General features: G+C 37.2%; 4 protein-coding genes and 1 long non-coding RNA gene across 5 annotated transcripts; 4 read left to right on the top strand and 1 right to left on the bottom strand.

Annotated features, from left to right (window-relative positions):
* The first annotated feature begins 714 nt into the window (after positions 1 to 714).
* On the top strand, positions 715 to 1,529 carry LOC121998668 (pathogenesis-related protein STH-2-like). The gene is made up of 2 exons (XM_042553676.1): positions 715 to 950; positions 1,046 to 1,529. Exons 1-2 carry the CDS (start codon positions 773 to 775, stop codon positions 1,351 to 1,353), a joined length of 486 nt encoding a protein of 161 aa, XP_042409610.1. The 5' UTR covers positions 715 to 772; the 3' UTR covers positions 1,354 to 1,529.
* Positions 1,530 to 5,508: 3,979 nt separating this feature from the next.
* On the top strand, positions 5,509 to 5,740 carry LOC121998664. Its single transcript, XR_006116553.1, has 2 exons — positions 5,509 to 5,620; positions 5,702 to 5,740. It is a non-coding gene; the product is annotated as an uncharacterized LOC121998664 (long non-coding RNA).
* Positions 5,741 to 7,664: 1,924 nt separating this feature from the next.
* LOC121998656 (pathogenesis-related protein STH-2-like) lies at positions 7,665 to 8,508 on the top strand. The gene is made up of 2 exons (XM_042553658.1): positions 7,665 to 7,922; positions 8,017 to 8,508. Exons 1-2 carry the CDS (start codon positions 7,745 to 7,747, stop codon positions 8,322 to 8,324), a joined length of 486 nt encoding a protein of 161 aa, XP_042409592.1. The 5' UTR covers positions 7,665 to 7,744; the 3' UTR covers positions 8,325 to 8,508.
* Positions 8,509 to 19,174: 10,666 nt separating this feature from the next.
* LOC121998647 (pathogenesis-related protein STH-2-like) lies at positions 19,175 to 20,128 on the bottom strand. Its single transcript, XM_042553645.1, has 2 exons — positions 19,762 to 20,128; positions 19,175 to 19,666 (listed from the first exon to the last, which is right to left on the bottom strand). Exons 1-2 carry the CDS (start codon positions 20,120 to 20,122, stop codon positions 19,359 to 19,361), a joined length of 669 nt encoding a protein of 222 aa, XP_042409579.1. The 5' UTR covers positions 20,123 to 20,128; the 3' UTR covers positions 19,175 to 19,358.
* Positions 20,129 to 22,068: 1,940 nt separating this feature from the next.
* LOC121998641 (pathogenesis-related protein STH-2-like) lies at positions 22,069 to 22,883 on the top strand. The gene is made up of 2 exons (XM_042553635.1): positions 22,069 to 22,304; positions 22,400 to 22,883. The coding sequence occupies exons 1-2, from the start codon at positions 22,127 to 22,129 to the stop codon at positions 22,705 to 22,707; spliced, it is 486 nt and encodes a 161-aa protein (XP_042409569.1). The 5' UTR covers positions 22,069 to 22,126; the 3' UTR covers positions 22,708 to 22,883.

Below are 22,883 nucleotides of genomic sequence, written 5' to 3'. Positions count from 1 at the left end.
ACTTGAGCATATCACTGACACAAATCAAACAACTTAAATAGGTCAGATAAACTAATTAATGTGATCTAATCGTGCAAATAAAATATTTTTCCAGTATTTTTACAAATCAAATATTAAGGAATTTATGTTGATATTTTATTCACTATGTATTTCATTCCTTGCTATGAATTCTTGTTCAATGCTTTTCCAAACCAAACCGATACTTCAATCTGGTTAGATATTCTATAAGCAGATGTTCTAGAGATTTTTCTCTACGCGCCACTCTTTTTGTCTGAATCTTCTCGAATTTCAAGTTTCCAAGCTCCATAAATTCTTTATTCTCGAACCAAAGAAATTACTTAAATTTTATTTTCCCCAGCAAGCAAACGTTGAACGACCAAACGCTTAATTTTCACCCGCAGCCACACCACATACATACTTAGCACTTGCATAAATTCCATCGTTTTGGAACCATCCTCGAGTCAAAATCTTGTTGAAAAGCAAGTCTGGCTAGATACCAATGAGCTGCGCGGAATACTTTGAAATAATGGGGGAAACAGACAAGTGTACAGAAGAAACAAATCCATCTCCAGGCAATAATTGACTTACCATGTCGCGCATGAAGATAAATCCAGATGCCGAAGTTTGAACGTGTCACGTAGACGCCCAAATTGACCCGGCACCGTACCTTCAAGATCTATATAATGACTGTCCTTTTCCCCTGCTTCTTCATCCACTGGTAGTTCGACCTCTTCTAGTCACTTGCTTTCTAGTCTGCATCCTCAGCAACAAAATGGTGTCTGGTTCCTGCACCGACGAGGTCACCCTCAATGTCTCTGCCGCAAGGCTCTGGAAAGGAGCAGTGTGCGAACCCCACATCTTGTACCCTAAGCTCTTGCCTGATTTTTTCTCGAAAGCTGAGCGTATTGGAGAGGGAGTTGGAGCCGTCAATGTTTTCTACTTTGCTCCATGTATATTCATACATTTTAAGTAAATCAAAAGGCTCTACAAGATTCGACATGCTGATTATATGTATATGTTTTTTTGTTTCATTGGCAAAATGCAGCTTCTAATATGCCACTGGGAAGCTTCAACAAGAACAAAATAGTAGTGTTGGATGAGGCAACTTACACTTTCAAAAATACAGCCACCGAAGGAGGTCTCATTGGCGTGCTACTCAAGTCACTTGATTATGAGTCAGTGTTTGTGCCTTCGGGTGCTGATAGTTGCATTGCAAAGATCAAGATGGAGTATGAAACACTCGGGGACAAGGATCTTAGTGAGGAAGAGCTAAAACCCATTAGAGATGGATCCATTGGAGTCCTCAAAGCTGTCGAAGGATACTTGCTCGCTAATCCTGATGTCTATGCATGAATTCATATGTGACTCATGAGTCCATCAGAACTTGCTATCTTTGCTATCTAAGCATAAGTTCAAGTTGATCATGAATTCAGCAGTAAAATGTCTTCAATAATTGGACTCATTTCTAGAGTGCTTGGAAACTTTGGTGTAAAACTTTTGCTACAAATAAAAGCTATGTTACTTTCAAATCATGCTTTGTTATAGAAGAAGAAACTGAAGACAATCGAACAGTGTTGACCAGCTTACACACACAAAAATGCAGGATAAGAAGAGATGCTGAATGGATTCTTCAAATGCTGAATGGACTCATAAGTCGGTGATTTTAACACTTCTACTTTACCTAGTTGTTCAGTTCTTACAATCTATTTAATCCGGGAAGCGATCAGTTTGGCTCCATAAAAATATCCAATCCCCAAGGGTAAATTATAAAAGCCCAGCATTAAGTCATCAGCAGCCGACCCCCACCGTAACAAACAGTGTACCAAATAGCGATGGACTATGTCCATTGCTATTCCGTCACTAAAGACATATTGCGATGGAACAGCGACGAAAAATATACTGTCGCGTAGACATTAGTCATTTGTACTGTAACGACGGATATTAAATATCCGTCGCTATATATAGCAACGGATATTTTAATTTCCGTCGTTACTAGCCAAACGGAGAGTAATCTTCATTAAGGTATTAGCGACGCTAACCCATAATATCAGAAAGTATCATAGAGAGTATCAATATTCATCAAATAGCAACGGAAATTTAAGTTTCCATCACAATTAGCGACGGATTTTTCAAAAATTTGTCGCTAATTGCGACGGAAACTTTAATTTCTGTGGCTATTCTATGATATAGTTTACTAGTGCCCTTTTCATTTTTCCTATTTTTTTCTATTTACATATAAATCTAAATCACTCTAAGCATCACAAGCGATGATTTTCACAATAAACTCATAATGCATAACAACAAACTCACTATACATCAACAATTACAATATAACAAACTCACAACACATAACAAACGTACAACAAATCACAAACAACACAACAATCTAGCTGAACTAAAATAAACACTAGATATATAATAGTAAATCCAAATACAGGTATGAATCTAATATAAGATAAAGTTTGTCCAATACAAAGTAATCCGATATAATACATCATCAAAATAAGGAACAAAATCATCTCTAGGTCCTATATAAAATTTCATTGAGATTAGTTGTGAATAAAAAATGTGATGTTAAACTATGAAAGATATAACTACTTATCTTAAGTTGATAAGTAGTTTAGCTAGTGGACATTCTTTAAAAATACATACTTACATCCCTAGGATTAAAATATGCCAAATCTAAATATGATCATGGAAATGCATAATATAATCAGAGATATATATAATTATTAAAAAAATATATTATTTTTGATTGAAATTAAAAGTTAAGATAAATAGTATATATCCCAAATAATTTACTACGTAGGGGAATGGGCAGGATCCTAGATGTCTTGGTACTTCGAACGATGCGGCCCAAACATCTATGAATTGGGAAATAATGTCACTGCAAATGCTTACATATAATGAACTATCACCTCAGTCTGAGCATGTCGCTGTCGCATCTCTCATATCTCTGCGCCCCTCCTTGTCATCGTCTACTCCAATGACAATAGTTGAGTTCGCAAGTCCTCATTTTCCTCACGCAATTCTCATACCTACTAGATGAGGAGGAGGAAGTAGGACGACCCTTAATCCTTGGAGTCCTCATCCACTCATATATAACTTTGGTCTGAGAGTCAAGCCTATAGAGGGATGCCTTCTTTCTTCCACCGATGATAGCATAATAAATATCATTAACCGTCACCAACAACTTGTAAAATAGTTTGGTCATAACGTGATTTCTGTGCTGACTGCATGATTATATATGCAAAATCACAATATAAGATATACACATTTGATATAATATTATCTTCTAACTAGGGAGACGAAAAAAAAACCCTATACAATATACCATGACATTGTGTCACGCTCCGGGGGAGTCCCTATCTGATCGAACTATCCTCCCTGAATAGAGACTCCGGAAGCCACGTGCTGACCCTTCAGCGAACAATCTTGGCTCATGTGCCCAGGCAGTTTGCAATAGTAGCAAATTGACTGTTCCAAGGTGCAAGTTGATATGATGTGATCCCTGGATCCACATCGAGTGCAGTGAATGCCATTGGCGGGCTATTTCCGATTATGCTGAGGAGACCGAAAATGTCCTAATAGGGATCACCCTGACTTCTGAGGTCGACCAGATGCCCTAGAAGCACCCTGACCCGACTGGCTACGCCCACTCTGCTGCTGTCTGGTAGCCTGCGGCTGCTGGATATTCCCTGAAGTCTGATCAGTCTGCTTCCTCTTCTTGTCTACACTAGTTCTTTGCTGAGCCGACTTGATCATAAGGGCTCTGTCCAATGCCTCTATGTAAGATGAATTACCAAAAGTCGTAATCTTTACATGCAAATGGTCATCCAGTCCCTGGACAAACTGAACCATACGTGATCTGTCCTCAGCAACTAACTCTAGACAAAATCTGGCCAACCGATTAAATTTGACATTGTATTCTGTCACTGTGCGACTGTTCTGCTGAAGAATCAAAAAATCCTGTCGGTGTATTATCTGATATGACCTTGGAAAATACTGGCTTTCAAAAGCCTCTCTAAATCTCGCCCAGGTGTTGTGCTGCTCGCCTATGATCGAACGTTGTGTATCCCACCACTTGTCCCATAAATGGTAAGCAGCCAGCTCTGCCTTCTCTCACTCAGAGCAAGCCATATATAAGAAAGTCCGCTCCGTAGTTTCTATCCAAGACTGAGCTATGCTCAGATCAGTCTCCTCGCGGAATAGTGTGAATCGGCTTTTCATCGACTCTGCCAAAGCTGGGATCCGGGTTTGTGCCGTAATCATATCAGTAGGTTGAGAAGGGATTGTCACGGGAACTGGCAGAACCACTGGATCTAGTACCACAAGTGGTACCGCTGGATAGGCCAGGTGTAACGACCCAAATTTCCTCATTCCAAGTCCTAATAGCATTTAAAAATATTTAGAAATGTTTTAGAAATATTCTAGAGATTTTTAGAAATTTTTAGAGTATTTTTATGCAATTTTTGGAGTTCGTTTGGTATTTTTACTAAACGAAAGAAGTTTCAACAAAAACAATGTCGAAGACGAGATTTGAACCGGAGACGTCTGACAGAGCCAACTCTTAAGCGAATCCGGTTGACCAAGTGCCCAAGCGGGCATTGCTGATTAAAAGGAGAACAAAATTTATTTAAGCAGTAGTTAGGGAATAGAAAATAAATGGGAATAAAAGGTTCGGATGAGGAATCAAACCCGCGACCTCTAACTCGGTCAGAGGTTTCGGCGAAACACGGATAGCCAAGTGTTCAAGCGGCCGTTGTTGATTAAAGGAGGAGTGAAAATTATTTAAGTGGTAGTTAATAAACAGAAAATAAATTGGAATAAAAGGGTTGCGGCTGAGATTCAAACCCGCGACCTCCGACCCGAACCGAACCTTATGCCAATCCAGCTGACCAAGTGCCCAAGCGGGCGGTTCTGTTTAGAAAAGGTAGCAAAATTTATTTAAGAAGTTAACAGAATATTGGAGATTATAAAAGGGATAAGTTAGGAGAGGGTTTTATTTCCCGTGACCTAGAAACCTTTCTCCTCTCCTTTCCTCTGCGCGCGGCGACGGCGATTTCTCGGGCGGAAACAATCCGGAGCTAGGCTTCTCTCCGGCGGACGGCGAAGGGCAAATCCAGAGAGTTCTTCACCTCTTTAAGATCCTCTCGTCGAAGAGAAGTCGTGGGCACGAAGAAGAGCCAAAATCTCAAGCTCTCCGAAAACCCTAGAAGCCTAATTCGGATTGTAAGACCAAGAAACCAAGGTAAGTGCTACTCACCTGCGGTAAGGGTAATTTCGAGCTTTGATTTAGTGTTTCTTTTAGTTTTCGGAATATGCTGTAAAGGATTGTGGTTGCTTGGAAATTTATAGTAGATCCAAGATTTGCTTTTTCCTTGTAATTAGAAATTCGGGTTTTTTATGTGAGCTTATAGTGCAGATTTTAATTAAGCCTATAGTGCAGATTTTAATCAAGCTTATAGTGCAGACTTTTAATTAAGCTTATACTGCAGATTTTAATTAAGCTTATAATGCAGATTTTTATGTAAGCTTATAGTGCAGATTTTAATTAAGCTTGTAATGCAGATTTTAATTAAGCTTAAAGTGCAGATTAACGTTTTCTACTTCGCGCCGGGTATGCAGTTTAAAGATTTTCGCTGCACTACTCGATACGGTAGATTTTACACGCTAATGAATTCTTTTGTTTACTCTACAGCCGCAAATCTGCCACCGGGAAGCCTCAACAAGAACAAGATAGAAGTGCTCGATAAAGCGACATTCACTTTTAAGAATTCATCGGTCGAAGGAGGGCTCCTTGGCGTGCTTGTTAAATCACAAACCTATGAGTCCGTCTTCGTTCCATCGGGTGTGATAGTTGCGTTGTGAAGCTCAAGTTTGAGTATGAAACAATTGGGGACAAAGATCTCAGTGAAGAGGAACTAAAAGCCACCAGAGATGGATCGATCGGAGTGCTCAAGGCCACCGAAGGATATCTACTTGCCAATCCTGATGTCTACGCTTAAATTCATACACATCTCGCTCATCCAACCTTAGCAACTTCCTTTTCAACTATGTTCCACTTTGAATCTTATTTAATAAATGTGATCAATAAATGGATGAATTATAATTATCTAGAGTGCATTAATAAATGTTATTTGCTGTTTTTGTCACTTGCTCTGTTTTCTCTTGAGTAAAAACAAGATGAACATCCGAAAGGATACTGAAATGATAACTGAAATAGAAGAAGAATTCTGTCTATCAAATCAGATACTGAAATGATAACTACTCTCCATATGTTTGCCTCGGTGAATCTTAAACACAACGAGCCAAGCCATTTCTTACAAAATAGTGGCAACTGGCTTTACTGAGTTGAATACTTTTAAGATGACTGAATTCTGTAAAAATAATAAAGAAGAAAAAACATTATAAACTAAAATTCCTGGACAAGCTGATTCCTGCTTTGAGCTCCAATACTGCATGTTATAGACAACAGCTTATTTGCTGAAACTAGCAATGATTCTTTACATCGATCGTAAAAGTATCTACAATCTTGCTCCAGCAAGTATCTTCAACTGGGACGCTGTATAATTTAATTCAGTCAAAATTATAAAATTATGACTTAAAATATATTGATATAATCATCAGGAGAGTCAAGTAAACCAAACAAGATGAGACATTTGGATGAGATTGTTGATAAAATTACTGTGTTAGTGGGCATATTTTAATTTAGTTAGCGAAGAGAAATAATAGGGTAATGATTGTAATGTGGTGTTAGTGGGTCAATGAGTTGACAAGTTGAGTTAGTGGTGAAAAATAGTGGTTAATGTTGTAGTGTTTGTGGAGTTTGTGAGTTTTTTAATATGTGATGTATTAACCTATAAATAGGATATGTAATGATCAGTAAAATATATGAAAAATTTATTTTTATCCTCCTTGTATTCTCGACTCGTCTATTTTTTTTATCAGGGATGAATGGATCGGGTGATAACTCGAGCATATCACTGACACAAGTCAAACAACATAAATAGGTCAGATAAACTAATTAATGTGTTCTAATCGTGCAAATAAAATATTTTTCCAGTATTTTTACAAATCAAATATTAAGGAATTTATGTTGATATTTTATTCGCTATTTATTTGTATGTATTCTTTTTCAATTCTTTTCCAGAACCAAAACCGATACTTCAATCTGGTTAAATATTCTATAAGCAGATGTTCTAGAGATTTTTCTCTACGCGCCACTCTTTTTGTCTGAATCTTCTCGAATTTCAAGTTTCCAACAGTCAACCTCCATAAATTCTTTATTCTCGAACCAAAGAAATTACTTAAATTTTATTTTCCCCAGCAAGCAAACGTTGAACGACCAAACGCTTAATTTTCTCCCTCAACCACACCACATTCATACTTAACAGTTGCATAAATTCTATCGTTTTGGGACCATCCTCGAGTCAAAATCTTGTTGAAAAGTAAGTCTGGCTAGATACCAATGAGCTGCGATGAATACTTTGAAATAAGGGGGGAAACAAACAAGTGTACAGAAGAAACAAATCCATCTCCAGGCAATAATTGACTTACCATGTCGCGCATGAAGATAAATCCAGATGGCGAAGTTTGAACGTGTCACGTAGACGCCCAAATTGACCCGGCATCGTACCTTCAAGATCTACATAAAGACTGTCCTTTTCCCCTGCTTCTTCATCCACTGGTAGTTCGACCTCTTCTAGTAACTTGCTTTCTAGTCTGCATCCTCAGCAACAAAATGGTGTCTGGTTCCTGCACCGACGAGGTCACCCTCAATGTCTCTGCCGCAAGGCTCTGGAAAGGAGCAGTGTGCGAACCCCACATCTTGTACCCTAAGCTCTTGCCTGATTTTTTCTCGAAAGCTGAGCGTATTGGAGAGGGAGTTGGAGCCGTCAATGTTTTCTACTTTGCTCCAGGTATATTTATACATTCTAAGTAAATCAAAGGCTCTACAAGATTCGACATGCTGATTATATGTATATGTTCTTTTGTTTCATTGCCAAAATGCAGCTTCTAATATGCCACTGGGAAGCTTCAACAAGAACAAAATAGTAGTGTTGGATGAGACAACTTACACTTTCAAAAACACAGCCACCGAAGGAGGTCTCATAGGCGTATTGCTCAAGTCACTTGATTATGAGTCAGTGTTTGTGCCTTCGGGTGCTGATAGTTGCATTGCAAAGATCAAGATGGAGTATGAAACACTCGGGGACAAGGATCTTAGTGAGGAAGAGCTAAAACCCATTAGAGATGGATCCATCGGAGTCCTCAAAGCTGTCGAAGGATACTTGCTCGCTAATCCTGATGTCTATGAATGAATTCATATATGACTCATGAGTCCATCAGAACTTGCTTTTTATTCTTGTTATCTAAGCATAAGTTCAAGTTATCATGAATTCAGCAGTTAAAATGTCTTCAATAATTGGACTCGTTTCTAGAGTGCTTGGAAACGTTGGTGTAAAACTTTTGCTACAAATAAAAGCTATGTTACTTACTTTCAAATCAGGCTTTGTTATAGAAGAAGAAACTGAAGACAATCGAACGGTGTTGACCAGCATACACACTCAAAAATTTAGGATAAGAAGAGATGCTGAATGGATTCTTCAAATGCTGAATGGACTCATAAGTCGGTGATTTTAGCACTTCTACTTAACCTCGACGTTCAGTTTTTACAATCTATTTAATCCTGGAAGCAATCAGTTTGGCTTCATAACAATATCCGGTCCCCAAGGATAAATTATAAAAGCGCAGCATCAAGTCGTCGGCAGCCGACCCCTACTAAAGATGTCCGTCGTTATTCCGGCACTAAAGACATATTGTGAAGGAATAGCAATGGAAAGCGTATTATCACATAGACATCAGTCATTTGCACTATAACTACGGATATTAAATATCAGTCGCTATATATAGCAACGGATATTTTAATTTTCGTCGCTACTAGCCAAACGGAGAGTAATCTTCGTTAACATATTAGTGATGGATATTTGAAATATCCGTCGCTAATAGCGCCAGATTGATATATTCGTCACTAATCGCTAATCCATAATATCAAAAAGTGTCGTAGAGAATATCGATATTCAGCAAATAGCAACGGAAATTTAAGTTTTCATCGCAATTAGGGATGAATTTTCAAAAATTCATCACTAATTGCGATAGGAACTTAAATTTCTGTCGCAATTCTATGATATATTTTACTAATGCCCTTTTCATTTTTTCTCATTACATATAAATCTAAATCACTCTAAGCATCACAAGCGATGATTTTCACAATAAACTCAATAATACATAACAACAAAATTTACAACAAACTCACTACACATCAACAATTACAACATAACAAACTCATAACACATAACAAATGCACAACAAATCACAAACACACAACAATCTAGCTGAACTAACTTGGTGCCTAAGTCTTTCCCCTATTCATCAATTAGGCGATATCTTTGAAGACCTCATTGTTCGTTCCTCTATGGGGAAATTAAAGGGCGCAAAGTTTAACTTGTCTGTCCTAATTGTTGAAGGCTTATTATTTACTTTTGGTATTAGCACGGCCGACAGAACCTTGGAAGTTTCCTTTGGTAAGATTATTTCCTTTACACATGTTTTTAACTATTATCACTTTGTTCCCAACATGAATTTCTCTCTTTTTCAGCCAATGTCATTTTTCTTGCTTTTATGTACAAGAATACTCGCTTAACAAGGGCAGTTTTAACGAGGATGAGCGAAGAATTGATGAGGGATCGTCATCTTAATCTCGCTTCTTCTTCCCTTGGATTTTTTACCTCCATCTACACGACCCTAAGAATCATCAAGCTCCCCAGAGCAAGAGGGTGCCTTTGTTGTGAAAAGTAAAAAACCCCGTACTTCATCCCCTATCCAATTTCACATACCATAGCTACTTTTGAACAAGTTCCTATTATTCCTTCCAAAATCTCCCACTCTAGAGGTAAAGAACTCGCTCTTTTTACACATGTTCATTCCAATTTTGCATTAACTATGATGAGACCAGACTTTTCATTCCTATGTCTCGTGTTATTCCTCTAGTTGCTCCTTTGCCTGAGGAGGTACCAGTTGCTCCTGTGGATCCATTACCCCTTCTTCCAGCTTTACATTCTTCTTCTACCCAACTTCGTGCGAAAAGAACTCCTTGCAGGAGATCAATTGTCTCCGAGCCCATTATAGCACCTATCTGAACAAGATCCTTCATTAGTTAACCTTTCATCTCCTGATTCATCCTTCCAAGCTTCCGAACCTTCTCCTCCTTCTTCTTCACCATTTACAGTTTCCGCTAGTTCCTCCATTCTCTTCAAACAAGCTCATGGGCTACCATCTCAGCTTGGTCAGACTTCTACCCCTGCCTCGTTTGGACTACTTCAACTAAAGGAGTCACTAGGCAAATCCTGGTTACAATCTCAAGCACACATGAAGTGAATCACTGTATCTGAATGTACCAATAACCATAGTCACCAAGCTATTGCGGTAAGTTTCTAACCCTACTTCTTTATTTTGTGACTACAATATGTAACCATGTTGTTATTCTATCTAGTTTTATGCTTCGAGCTTACATATGGGGAAACTAGTTGTAGATTTAGAAAAGACTAATCAAACTTTGAAAGACAACGTAGAGGAGTTACAAGCCACTTCCAACCTTCCTAACACTAAACTTACTGAACTACAGGACCAGGTGTCACGCCCCGGGGGAGTCCCTGCTAGAAAAAATTTCGGCAGCATCTTCCCTGTGAGGGTGAAAATATGAAACTTCACTACAAGCCCTCAGGGCCACACAACCCTCGGCCAACACAGCCGGAACAATAATAATATAAGAACTAAACAATCCACGTAGTTAATAATAAATCAGCCTCCGACTAACTACAGAACCATGTAGTTTATTTGAAAACCATCTACTCCACGAGAAACCATCGCAGCAGAAAATAAGTAGTAGACCAAAACTCGATAAAAATCCTCGAGTACAATTCTACACCACAAGTATATATAAATACATAATAAGGAACCAAAAGTCCAAAGAGTAGAAAACTATCGCGACGCAAGGTGGTGGTGGACTAGCGACTGGAACCTCCTGACGGCCTCAACCTGAAAAAAAAATATAATCAACGGGGTGAGTCCAACACTCAGTGGATACCAACTTGACATGCATAGTAAACTATAACTAATAGTAATAATCATGGAGTATAGTTTCCTGGACAAAAGCTGGAAATGCAAAACAGAAAAGGGATGAAGAAAACTATACTCACCGGGGCCTCTTATCAGAATAATAAGGTCGTCAAATCGAAAATATCATGCCTCCTGTATGCATGTCAATCATATGCATCCACCAAATATGCAGCAAACAAAGTGCAGCAAACACAAGCAATAAATGCAATCATGCATATGATGCAAATGACATGTCCTGGTCACCCCTGACGCCAATCAGCCATCTCACACACGATGGTGAGACCGAGTGGGTAGGGCTATGACAACTGTGCACTCTGCCATCACTGCTCCTGATTAGTGACCGAGTGGACAGCATGCTGTCGGAGTACATTTATCCTCCTACCCCAAATCATAAATGGGGGAGCTCAATGCTCTCATCTCCCTGAGTCAGTCTAGAGGAGGGATCCCTGACATGCTACCACGCTGCAGTCACACAACCCATGAGCGGACCAGCGGAGCACTGACAGAGCAACCTACTGCAACACACCCTGCTTGAATAAAAACCACTAACCCATGAGTGGTTGTGTGTGCAGATCCATGTAACTGGCGATGTGCTCAACAATAATGGAGCTGCTAATCGCTCAGCATGCAATCATGTGAGATGGTGCATGACACTAAGCATGAAGATCCTGACCATATCTACGTCCATAAAATATGTACCCAAAGAAAATACATGGATCAAATAAGAAAATCTGGGTACACGTGTCTGATATGGTAAATATCTAGTCTGATATATCATAAGATATGGTATGTCACTACCACTATGAGCATAAATAATCATGGAAATAATCACGCGGGTAAAAAACATAAATACAGAACAAATAAAATCATGCAACAGGTATCATGTAGTGGCATACCCAAGCAAAGATCGATGAACATAATTATTACTAGAGGCTATAACCTACTAAGCATATCAACATGACATTATCAAAAGATATAAGTCAAGGTGCCCACCTCCAATGTAGATTGAGCTAATCAACCTCTATGTCGAAGTGCTCATCCCGAATTCGAATCCTGTAATAAATTGTACGGTTTAGCTAAATTGTATTGTAAACAAAATAGCTAAACCAAAATCCTTATTTACCAGGAACCCTAATTCATTCATTAACCTCGGTTAGCTACCTAAAATGAGTCTAATCCAAAGTTAGATTAGATCCATCATTTAACCCTAATTAAATATATCTCAACGGTCAACTAGGGTTAGTTTCCTTAACCCTAATTATTCCATTTAGATTTAAACCAATATTTAAATCAACCAAAACTTAAATAAATTCTAGTACAATTCATTCCTAACCTTTCCTAGCTTCAAATCTGTGTGCACTATAACAACAGAAATAATTCCTCTACTCCTTACCTCAACACCAAGCCTCTATCCTGATATATGTACTGGTAGAAATTCATAACTGTCAATTTCATCAAGAACTTCTTCACCTGATTTTGATATTGGAGGAAGTTTCCTAACTATTTCATTCCTTTTAATTTTTTTTTATTTCTTCTGAATGGGTGATCAACTAGTAAAAATTTTCGATGATTATGAAACCAGAATATCTTTCCATTGTAAGACAATTAAAATGCATCAGACTCCCTGATTCAATTGAGACATGCCAACTTGCCAGTCGTGCTCCATCCTAATAACATTGAGTATGCTGAAAAAGCACTAATCGTCCATAATAAAGTAGCATGCATTGTAAATTTTGATTTACTTTCAATGTTATAAGTCTCAGATCCTACATTCCATAAATGATTCAGCTCAACAATCAAATGTTGTAAAAAAATATCTATTTGCCCTTTTAGATTTTTAAGGACCTGGAATAATCACAGTAAGAAACATGAATTCATCTTTTATGCACATTCATGGAGGTAAGTTATATGATGTTAATATATATAACTGGTCAAGATGAATATTGTTGTCCATAACTTTTAAATAGCTGAAATCCATCTGCGGAAAGTCCAAGTTTCACATTACGCAATTCTAATGCAAATGAGGAAAATATTATATCAAGATGTTTCCATACTGGCGAGTCATAAGGATGCCACATTATCTCTTCATGTAAATGATTTTAATATTGTCACCTCATGTGACTTGCTGTTGCGACAGCTGCATACAAGCATTGAAGCTTAAAAGTTAACGAGAAGTAATACATGACTTTCAAGGGAATATTTTCTTCTTCTTCCTAGACATGCGACTACTCTACTTATAATGAGGGTGATTACATATTCTACATTCCATTAATTCTCTATCTTCACTCCAAAAGATAATGCAATTTTTGATACAACAATAAATCTTCTTTTCTAGCAAACCCAAATCTCTAATCAATTTCTTTGTAGCGTAGAAGCTATCAGTCATGCAATTATTAGCGGGGAGCAACTCTGACATCGATTGATATATTTCACCGTAACATCGTTCAGAGAAATGATGTTTTGCCTTCATGTTCAGTAATCTTGTAATAGCTAATACTTGAGAATGACTAGAAGGAATGTCTTCTCACAATTCTCCCTCACTAGCCTTCAACATGCCATACATTTTCTGAACTTCAAGAATAGGTATTTCCTCTATATTCAATTGATCATATGTATTCATTGCGTCATAAACCATTGATTGCATTGCATTAATGATTCTTTTGGAGCAATTGGACATGATGATGAAGCAACGGAAGATCCAATTTGTTCATATACATATGAGTCTCCATAATAATACCAGTTGTAATAATTTGGAACAAACTCATACCTATATATATGAATTTTCACTGTATCCTTAACACTGAAAGCTGTATTTCTAGATTTGTGTTGATTATATGGGCACTTTAATTCGACATCATTCAAATATTCTGGATGAAACTTAGCAAAGTTCACAAACTCTTCAACCCAGTAAAAAATTTTTGACTAATAAATCTATTGTCTAACCTATTGTGTATCTAAGTCCTGTTCATATGCATTGTATCCTAACGGAAATAAAATTTCTAACATAGTTTATCATGTCAAACTAAACATAATTATATTTTCGAACATGCTTAATCATGCAAGATATCAATATGGACAAATATTATTATAGTCTAAATCTGATAATTATATTTTTGAACTATGCAAGTGCAATTATATTTTTGTTTGATCAGTACTGAATGAGGCCGAGTAGTGGAGGCGGTGGCCAAGCAGTGTCGGCTGGGCCGATCATTGACAGTCGTAGCTTGCATTACCTGTCGTGACCAATCAGTGTTGGTCGTGGTCAATCAATGTCGATCGCGCCCGATCAGTGTTGACCGTAGCTTGGCATTGTAGGTCGCGGCCTGGGACTGGAGGTCGATTAGTGTCGGCCGATCAGTGTCATTCGCGGCTTGGCACTGTCGACTGTGGCCGAGCACTGCTCGTTGCGGCTGCAGCATTGCTCGGCTAAAGCAGGCCGAAGGAGGAGGAGAAGTGAGTACCTGAACGTCGTAGGAGGAGAAGCTGATCGTCGAAACATGGAGGAAATTGTCGGAGTAAGGAGGAAACCACTATTGCAGTTCACATAGGGAAGAGATCGGGTGTAGGATCCCTAATATCCTAAATTCATTGACAAAATTTTTCGTCGCTAAATCCGTCGCTAATCGCTATTCATGTCGACAAAATGTAAGGACTAATAACATATTATTTATTTACCCATCGTTATTTGAGACGAATTATTGAATAATCTGTCGTTACGATTTGAACGCCAAATTTGAAAATGTCGAGCTAATAGCAACGGATAAATAAAAAATCCATTGTGATTATTGGCAGTCGTCAATCCATCGCTAACCCCCAACGCGAAAAATTGAAGTTTAACATTCCAACGGCTAAATATACATGGAGTAGCAAAAGATAGATTTAGTTCGTCGTTAATTGCGACGACCATAGTTAATGTCCGTTGTTAATTGGTAATAGAATTGTAATGAATTTCGTCGCTATTAGCTGTTTTTTTTTATAGTGCACAGTCTTTACCGTTCCTATAAGACCGTTCAACATCTCAAATAGATACTCTTCTCGGGAAGATAAACTAATGGATTTTTTTCAACCCATGCATACTGTGATCCACGGCCATCCAATCTAAGTTTTCATCTAAATTCAACGTCAAATATATCCCACCAGAAAATTGAATCTGAGAATCTCGTTAAGCCTTAACCGCTAGCCCATGGTGGCACAGTGGCACTTCCATCACATTCTTTGTGAGCTTCTCGGGAAGGTAAACTCATGGAATTTTTTCAACCCATGAATACTTTGATACACGGCTATCCAATTTAAGTTTTTCTCTAAATTCAACGTCAAATATATCCCAAGAGAAAATTTAATCTGAGAATTTCGTTAAGCATTAACCGCTAGCCCATGGTGGCACTTCTATCTCATTCTTTGTGAGGTTTCCCAGTGCGCGGCCGTACAATGAATAAAAGGATTCATACCAGTGCGCGGCCGTATAATTGACTAGTAGAGAATATTCATTGTTGTATCAAAAATTACATTATCTTTTGGAATGAAGATAGCGAACTGATAGAATGCAAAATATGTAATCACCCTCGTTATAAGTAGAGTAGTCGCATGTCTAGGAAAAAGAAGAAAAGTATTCCCTTGAAAATCATGTATTACTTCCTGTTAACTGTTAGACTCCAACGCTTGTATGCATCTGCCGCAACAGCAATGAGGTGGCATCAAAATCATGTACGTGAAGGAGATATAATGTGTCATCCTTGTGACTCACCAGCATGGAAACATCTTGATACAATATTTTCTCCTTTGCATTGGAACCACGTAATATGAGACTTGGACTTTCCACAGATGGAAGTCAGTCATTTGAAAGTTATGGACAGCAATATTCATCTTGGTTAGTTATATTAACACCATATAACTTACCTCCATGGATGTGCATGAAAGACGAACTCATGTTTCTTACTGTGTTTATTCCATATCCTTAAAATCCAAAAGGACAAATAGATATTTTTTTACAGGCTTTTATTGTTGAGCTAAACCATTTATGGAATGTAGGGTCTGAGACTTATAACATTGAATATAAATCAAACTTTACAATGCATGCTATTTTATTATGGGTGATTAGTGATTTTCTAGGATACTCAATGTTGTGAGAATGGAGCACGGCTAACAAGTTGGCATATCCACATTGCATGAGTGAGTCTAATGCATTTTCATTGCCTTGTAATAGAAAGATATCCTGGTTTAATAATCATCAAAAATTTTTATCAGTTGATCACCCATTTAGAAGAAATAAGAAAATTTTCAAAAGGAATGAAATGGTTAGGAAACTTCCTCCAGTATCAAAATCAAGTGAAGAAGTTTTTGATGAAATTAACGGTTATAGAGATCTACCAGTATATCAGGATGATTTTGATGATAGAAATAAGTACATTATTAGAGTGAACAAGTGTGGTAAGAGGAAAAGAAAAATATTTTGGGAGCAGTTGTTATATTGGAAGTATTTATTCATTTGACATAATTTAGATGTGATGCATGTTGAGAAAATTTTCTTTGATAACATTTTCAATTTTATGATGAATGTTTATGGGAAAACTAAATATACAACAAAATCAAACGAGAAATTAAGACAATTAGTATATAAACCTGAGTTGCATAAAAATAAAGCAACTGGTAAATATCCGAAAGCATGTTATACAATAGACAAAGAAGGGAAACAAGCATTATGTATTGGTTGAAAGCAATCAAATTTTATGATCGATATGCCTCGAATATGTCTTGCTCTATTGATACAAATAAGTTTGAAATAAAGAGTCATGATTATCACGTGTTTATACAAAGACTAATTCCAATAGTATTCCATGACCTACTTCCTAACAATATTTGGTAAGCACTTATAAAATTAAGTCTCTTTTTCAGAGATTTGACTTCAAGGGTTATTATGACACTAGATATACTTCGGCTTCAGACAGACATCTTAATGATACTCTGCAAACTTGAATGAATATTCCCACATAGTTTTTTTAATTCTATGGAATATCTACCTGTTCATTTACCTTATGAGGTACAACCAGGTGGCCTTGTCTAATACAGATAGATGTACTCATTTGAAAGATTTTTGAGAAAATTAAAGAATAATGTTCATAATAAAGCAAGAGTTGAGGGATCAATATGAAATGAATATGTAGTTGAAGAAAGTTCCTTCTACTCTTATTATGTTGCTAATAATATGAAAACTAGACATCGTAAGTATTCTCAAAATTCTGATGATACTCAACCAACAGGGGCAGAGGGAGAGGGTCACAACCTCTTTCCATCGATGTAGTTAATGACATTTATTATGATGTCGTCTGTGGAAGGAAGAAGACATCCGTCTATGAGCTTGACTCTCAGACCAAAGTTATGTATGAGCGGATAAGGACTCCAGGGATTAGGGATCGTCCTACTTCCTTCTCCTCATATAGTGAGATATGAGAATTACGGGAGGAAAATGAGGACTTGCGGACTCAAGTATTGCCATTGGAGGAGACGATGACCAGAAGGGATGTAGAGATACGAGAGATGCGACAGCGACAAGCTCAGACTGAGGTGATAGCTTATCATATGCAACATTTGTAGTGACGTTGTCTCCTAATTCATAGATGTTTGGGTCGCATCGTTTGAAGTCCCAGGACATGCTGGATCTCAACTATTCCTCTACATAGTAGATTATTTTGAGGTATGTACTATTTATCTTAACTTTTAATTTAGTTAATAATAATTTTTTTAATAATTATATGCATCTCTGATTGTATTATATATTTCCATGATCATTTTCAGATTTGACATACTTTTATCCCAGGGATGCAAGTATGTATTTTTAAAGAATATCCACTAGCTAAACTACTTATCAATTTAAGATAAGTAGTTATATTTTCGTAGTTTAACATCGCATTTTCTATTCACAACTAATCTCAATGAAATTTCATGCAGAACCCGAGATGATTTTGTTCCTTATTTTGATTAAGATGTATTGTATTGGATTACTTTGTATTGGACAAACTTTATCTTATATTAGATTCATATATGTGTTTGGATTTACTATTATGTATCTAGTGCTCATTTTAATTCAGCTAGATTGTTGTGTTGTTAGTAATTTGTTGTGCGTTTGTTATGTGTTATGAGTTTGTTATGTTGTAATTGTTGATGTGTAGTGAGTTTGTTGTAAGTTTTGTTGTTATGTATTGAGTTTATTGTGAAAACCATCACTTGTGATGCTTAGAGTGATTTAGATTTATCTGTAAGTAGGAAAAAAATGAAAAGGGCATTAGTAAACTATATCATAGAATAGCAGCAGAAATTTAAGTTTCGATCGCAATTAGTGAAAATCCGTTGCTAGTTGAGATGCAAATTTAAATTTCTGTTGCTATTTGCTAAATACCGATACTCTCTACGATACTTTATGATATTATGGATTAGCGATTAACGACGAATATATCAATCTGTCGCTATTAGCGACGGATATTTCAAATATCCATTACTAATACCTTAATGAAAATATTCTCCGTTTGACTAATAACGACGGAAATTAAAATATCAATTGCTATATATGACGTCGGATATTTAATATATGTCGTTACAGCGTACAAACAATTGATGTCTACGCGATAGTATGCTTTCCGTCGTTATTCCGTCGCAATATGTCTTTAGTAATGGAATAGCGACGAACACAGTCCATCGCTATTTGATACATTTTTTGTTGTGATGGGGGTCGGCTGCCGACGACTTGACGCTGCGCTTCTATAATTTACCCTTGGGGATCAGATATTTTTATAGAGTCAAACTGATCACTTCTAGGATTAATTAGATTGTAAGAACTGAGCATCTAGGTTAAGTAGAAATGTTAAAATCACCGACTTATGAGTCCATTCAGCATTTGAAGAATCCATTCAGCATCTCTTCTTATCCTAAATTTTTGAGTGTGTATGCTGGTCAACACCGTTCGATTGTCTTCAGTTTCTTCTTCTATAACAAAGCCTGATTTGAAAGTAAGTAACATAGCTTTTATTTGTAGCAAAAGTTTTACACCAACGTTTCCAAGCACTCTAGAAACGAGTCCAATTATTGAAGACATTTTAACTGCTGAATTCATGATAACTTGAACTTATGCTTAGATAACAAGAATAAAAAGCAAGTTCTGATGGACTCATGAGTCATATATGAATTCATGCATAGACATCAGGATTAGCGAGCAAGTATCCTTCGACAGCTTTGAGGACTCCGATGGATCCATCTCTAATGGGTTTTAGCTCTTCCTCACTAAGATCCTTGTCCCCGAGTGTTTCATACTCCATCTTGATCTTTGCAATGCAACTATCAGCACCCGAAGGCACAAACACTGACTCATAATCAAGTGACTTGAGCAATACGCCTATGAGACCTCCTTCGGTGGCTGTGTTTTTGAAAGTGTAAGTTGCCTCATCCAACACTACTATTTTGTTCTTGTTGAAGCTTCCCAGTGGCATATTAGAAGCTGCATTTTGCCAATGAAACAAAAGAACATATACATATAATCAGCATGTCGAATCTTGTAGAGCCTTTTGATTTACTTAAAATGTATGAATATACCTGGAGCAAAGTAGAAAACATTGACGGCTCCAACTCCCTTTCCAATACGCTCAGCTTTCGAGAAAAAATCAGGCAAGAGCTTAGGGTACAAGATGTGGGGTTCGCACACTGCTCCTTTCCAAAGCCTTGCAGCAGAGACATTGAGGGTGACCTCGTCGGTGCAGGAACCAGACACCATTTTGTTGCCGAGGATGCAGACTAGAAAGTAAGTGACTAGAAGAGGTCGAACTACCAGTGGATGAAGAAGCAGGGGAAAAGGACCGTCTTTATATAGATCTTGAAGGTACGGTGCCGCGTCAATTTGGGCGTCTACGTGACACGTTGAAACTTCGGCATCTGGATTTATCTTCATGTGCGACATGATAAGTCAATTATTGCCTCGAGATGGATTTGTTTCTTCGGTACACTTGTTTGTTTCCCCCCTTATTTCAAAGTATTCCGCGCAGCTCATTGGTATCTAGCCAGACTTACTTTTCAACAAGATTTTGACTCGAGGATGGTTCCAAAACGATGGAATTTATGCAACTGTTAAGTATGAATGTGGTGTGGCTGAGGGAGAAAATTAAGCGTTTGGTCATTCAACGTTTGCTTGCTGGGGAAAATAAAATTTAAGTAATTTCTTTGGTTCGAGAGTAAAGAATTTATGGAGGTTGGCTGTTGGAAACTTGAAATTCGAGAAGATTCAGACAAAAAGAGTGGCGCGTAGAGAAAAGTCTCTAGAACATCTGCTTATAGAATATCTAACCAGATTGAAGTATCGGTTTTGGTTCTGGAAAAGAATTGAAAAAGAATTCATAGCAAGGAATGAAATAAATAGTGAATAAAATATCAACATAAATTCCTTAATATTTGATTTGTAAAAATACTGGAAAAATATTTTTTTTGCACGATTAGATCACATTAATTAGTTTATCTGACCTATTTAAGTTGTTTGACTTGTGTCAGTGATATACTCGAGTTATCACCCGATCCACTCATCCCTGATAAGAAAAATAGATGAGTCGAGGACACAAGGAGGATAAAAATAAATTTTTCATATATTTTACTGATCATTACATATCCTATTTATAGATTAATACATCACATATTGAAAAACTCACTAACTCCACTAACACTACAACATTAATCATTATTTTTCACCACTAACTCAACTTGTCAACTCATTGACCCACTAACACCACATTACAATCATTACCCTATTATTTCTTTTCGCTAACTAAATTAAAATATGTCCACTAACACACTAATTTTATCAACAATTTCATCCAAATGTCTCATCTTGTTTGGTTTACTTGACTCTCTTGATGATTATATCAATATATTTTAAGTCATAATTTTATAATTTTGACTGAATTAAATTATAGAGCGTCCCGCTGGAGCAAGATTGTATATACTTTTACGATCGATCTAAAGAATCATTGCTTGTTTTAGCAAATAAGCTGTTGTCTATAACATGCAGTATTGCAGCTCAAAGCAGGAATCAGCTTGTCCAGGAATTTTAGTTTATAATGTTTTTTCTTCTTTATTATTTTTACAGAATTCAGTTTATTTGAATTGAACGACCACCTCTTTTATCTTAGATAATCCAATCGAGTTAACCCATCTAGACTTTGACCAACATCTCGATAAACTCATCTAGACTTTGTTCTTCATCCAAGTAAACTCATCTACACTTTGATCTCTATCTCAGTATGATTATTAACCTTCTTGGCACTCATTCAAAATTTAAAATTCATAACTAACTGTGCTCATTTAGCATGGGATTTTTTTAAGAAATTATTCTCAATCAAAATCTTACTGAAATAAATAAATATTAATGAACCGTTCACGATATTTCGATTTTTCTTTTTTCCTTTCTAAAAAATCTACTAATGAAACAAATCTATCTAAAATATTTAAGAGAATATATTTATTTTCCCCAAAGAAATTACTTAAATTTTATTTTCCCCAGCAAGCAAACGTTGAACGACCAAACGCTTAATTTTCACCCGCAGCCACACCACATACATACTTAGCACTTGCATAAATTCCATCGTTTTGGAACCATCCTCGAGTCAAAATCTTGTTGAAAAGCAAGTCTGGCTAGATACCAATGAGCTGCGCGGAATACTTTGAAATAATGGGGGAAACAGACAAGTGTACAGAAGAAACAAATCCATCTCCAGGCAATAATTGACTTACCATGTCGCGCATGAAGATAAATCCAGATGCCGAAGTTTGAACGTGTCACGTAGACGCCCAAATTGACCCGGCACCGTACCTTCAAGATCTATATAATGACTGTCCTTTTCCCCTGCTTCTTCATCCACTGGTAGTTCGACCTCTTCTAGTCACTTGCTTTCTAGTCTGCATCCTCAGCAACAAAATGGTGTCTGGTTCCTGCACCGACGAGGTCACCCTCAATGTCTCTGCCGCAAGGCTCTGGAAAGGAGCAGTGTGCGAACCCCACATCTTGTACCCTAAGCTCTTGCCTGATTTTTTCTCGAAAGCTGAGCGTATTGGAGAGGGAGTTGGAGCCGTCAATGTTTTCTACTTTGCTCCATGTATATTCATACATTTTAAGTAAATCAAAAGGCTCTACAAGATTCGACATGCTGATTATATGTATATGTTTTTTTGTTTCATTGGCAAAATGCAGCTTCTAATATGCCACTGGGAAGCTTCAACAAGAACAAAATAGTAGTGTTGGATGAGGCAACTTACACTTTCAAAAATACAGCCACCGAAGGAGGTCTCATTGGCGTGCTACTCAAGTCACTTGATTATGAGTCAGTGTTTGTGCCTTCGGGTGCTGATAGTTGCATTGCAAAGATCAAGATGGAGTATGAAACACTCGGGGACAAGGATCTTAGTGAGGAAGAGCTAAAACCCATTAGAGATGGATCCATTGGAGTCCTCAAAGCTGTCGAAGGATACTTGCTCGCTAATCCTGATGTCTATGCATGAATTCATATGTGACTCATGAGTCCATCAGAACTTGCTATCTTTGCTATCTAAGCATAAGTTCAAGTTGATCATGAATTCAGCAGTAAAATGTCTTCAATAATTGGACTCATTTCTAGAGTGCTTGGAAACTTTGGTGTAAAACTTTTGCTACAAATAAAAGCTATGTTACTTTCAAA

Source organism: Zingiber officinale, chromosome 1A (genome assembly GCF_018446385.1).
Source record: "Zingiber officinale cultivar Zhangliang chromosome 1A, Zo_v1.1, whole genome shotgun sequence".
Taxonomy (NCBI): Eukaryota; Viridiplantae; Streptophyta; class Magnoliopsida; order Zingiberales; family Zingiberaceae; genus Zingiber; species Zingiber officinale.
This window is presented reverse-complemented; position numbering and strand designations above follow the sequence as displayed.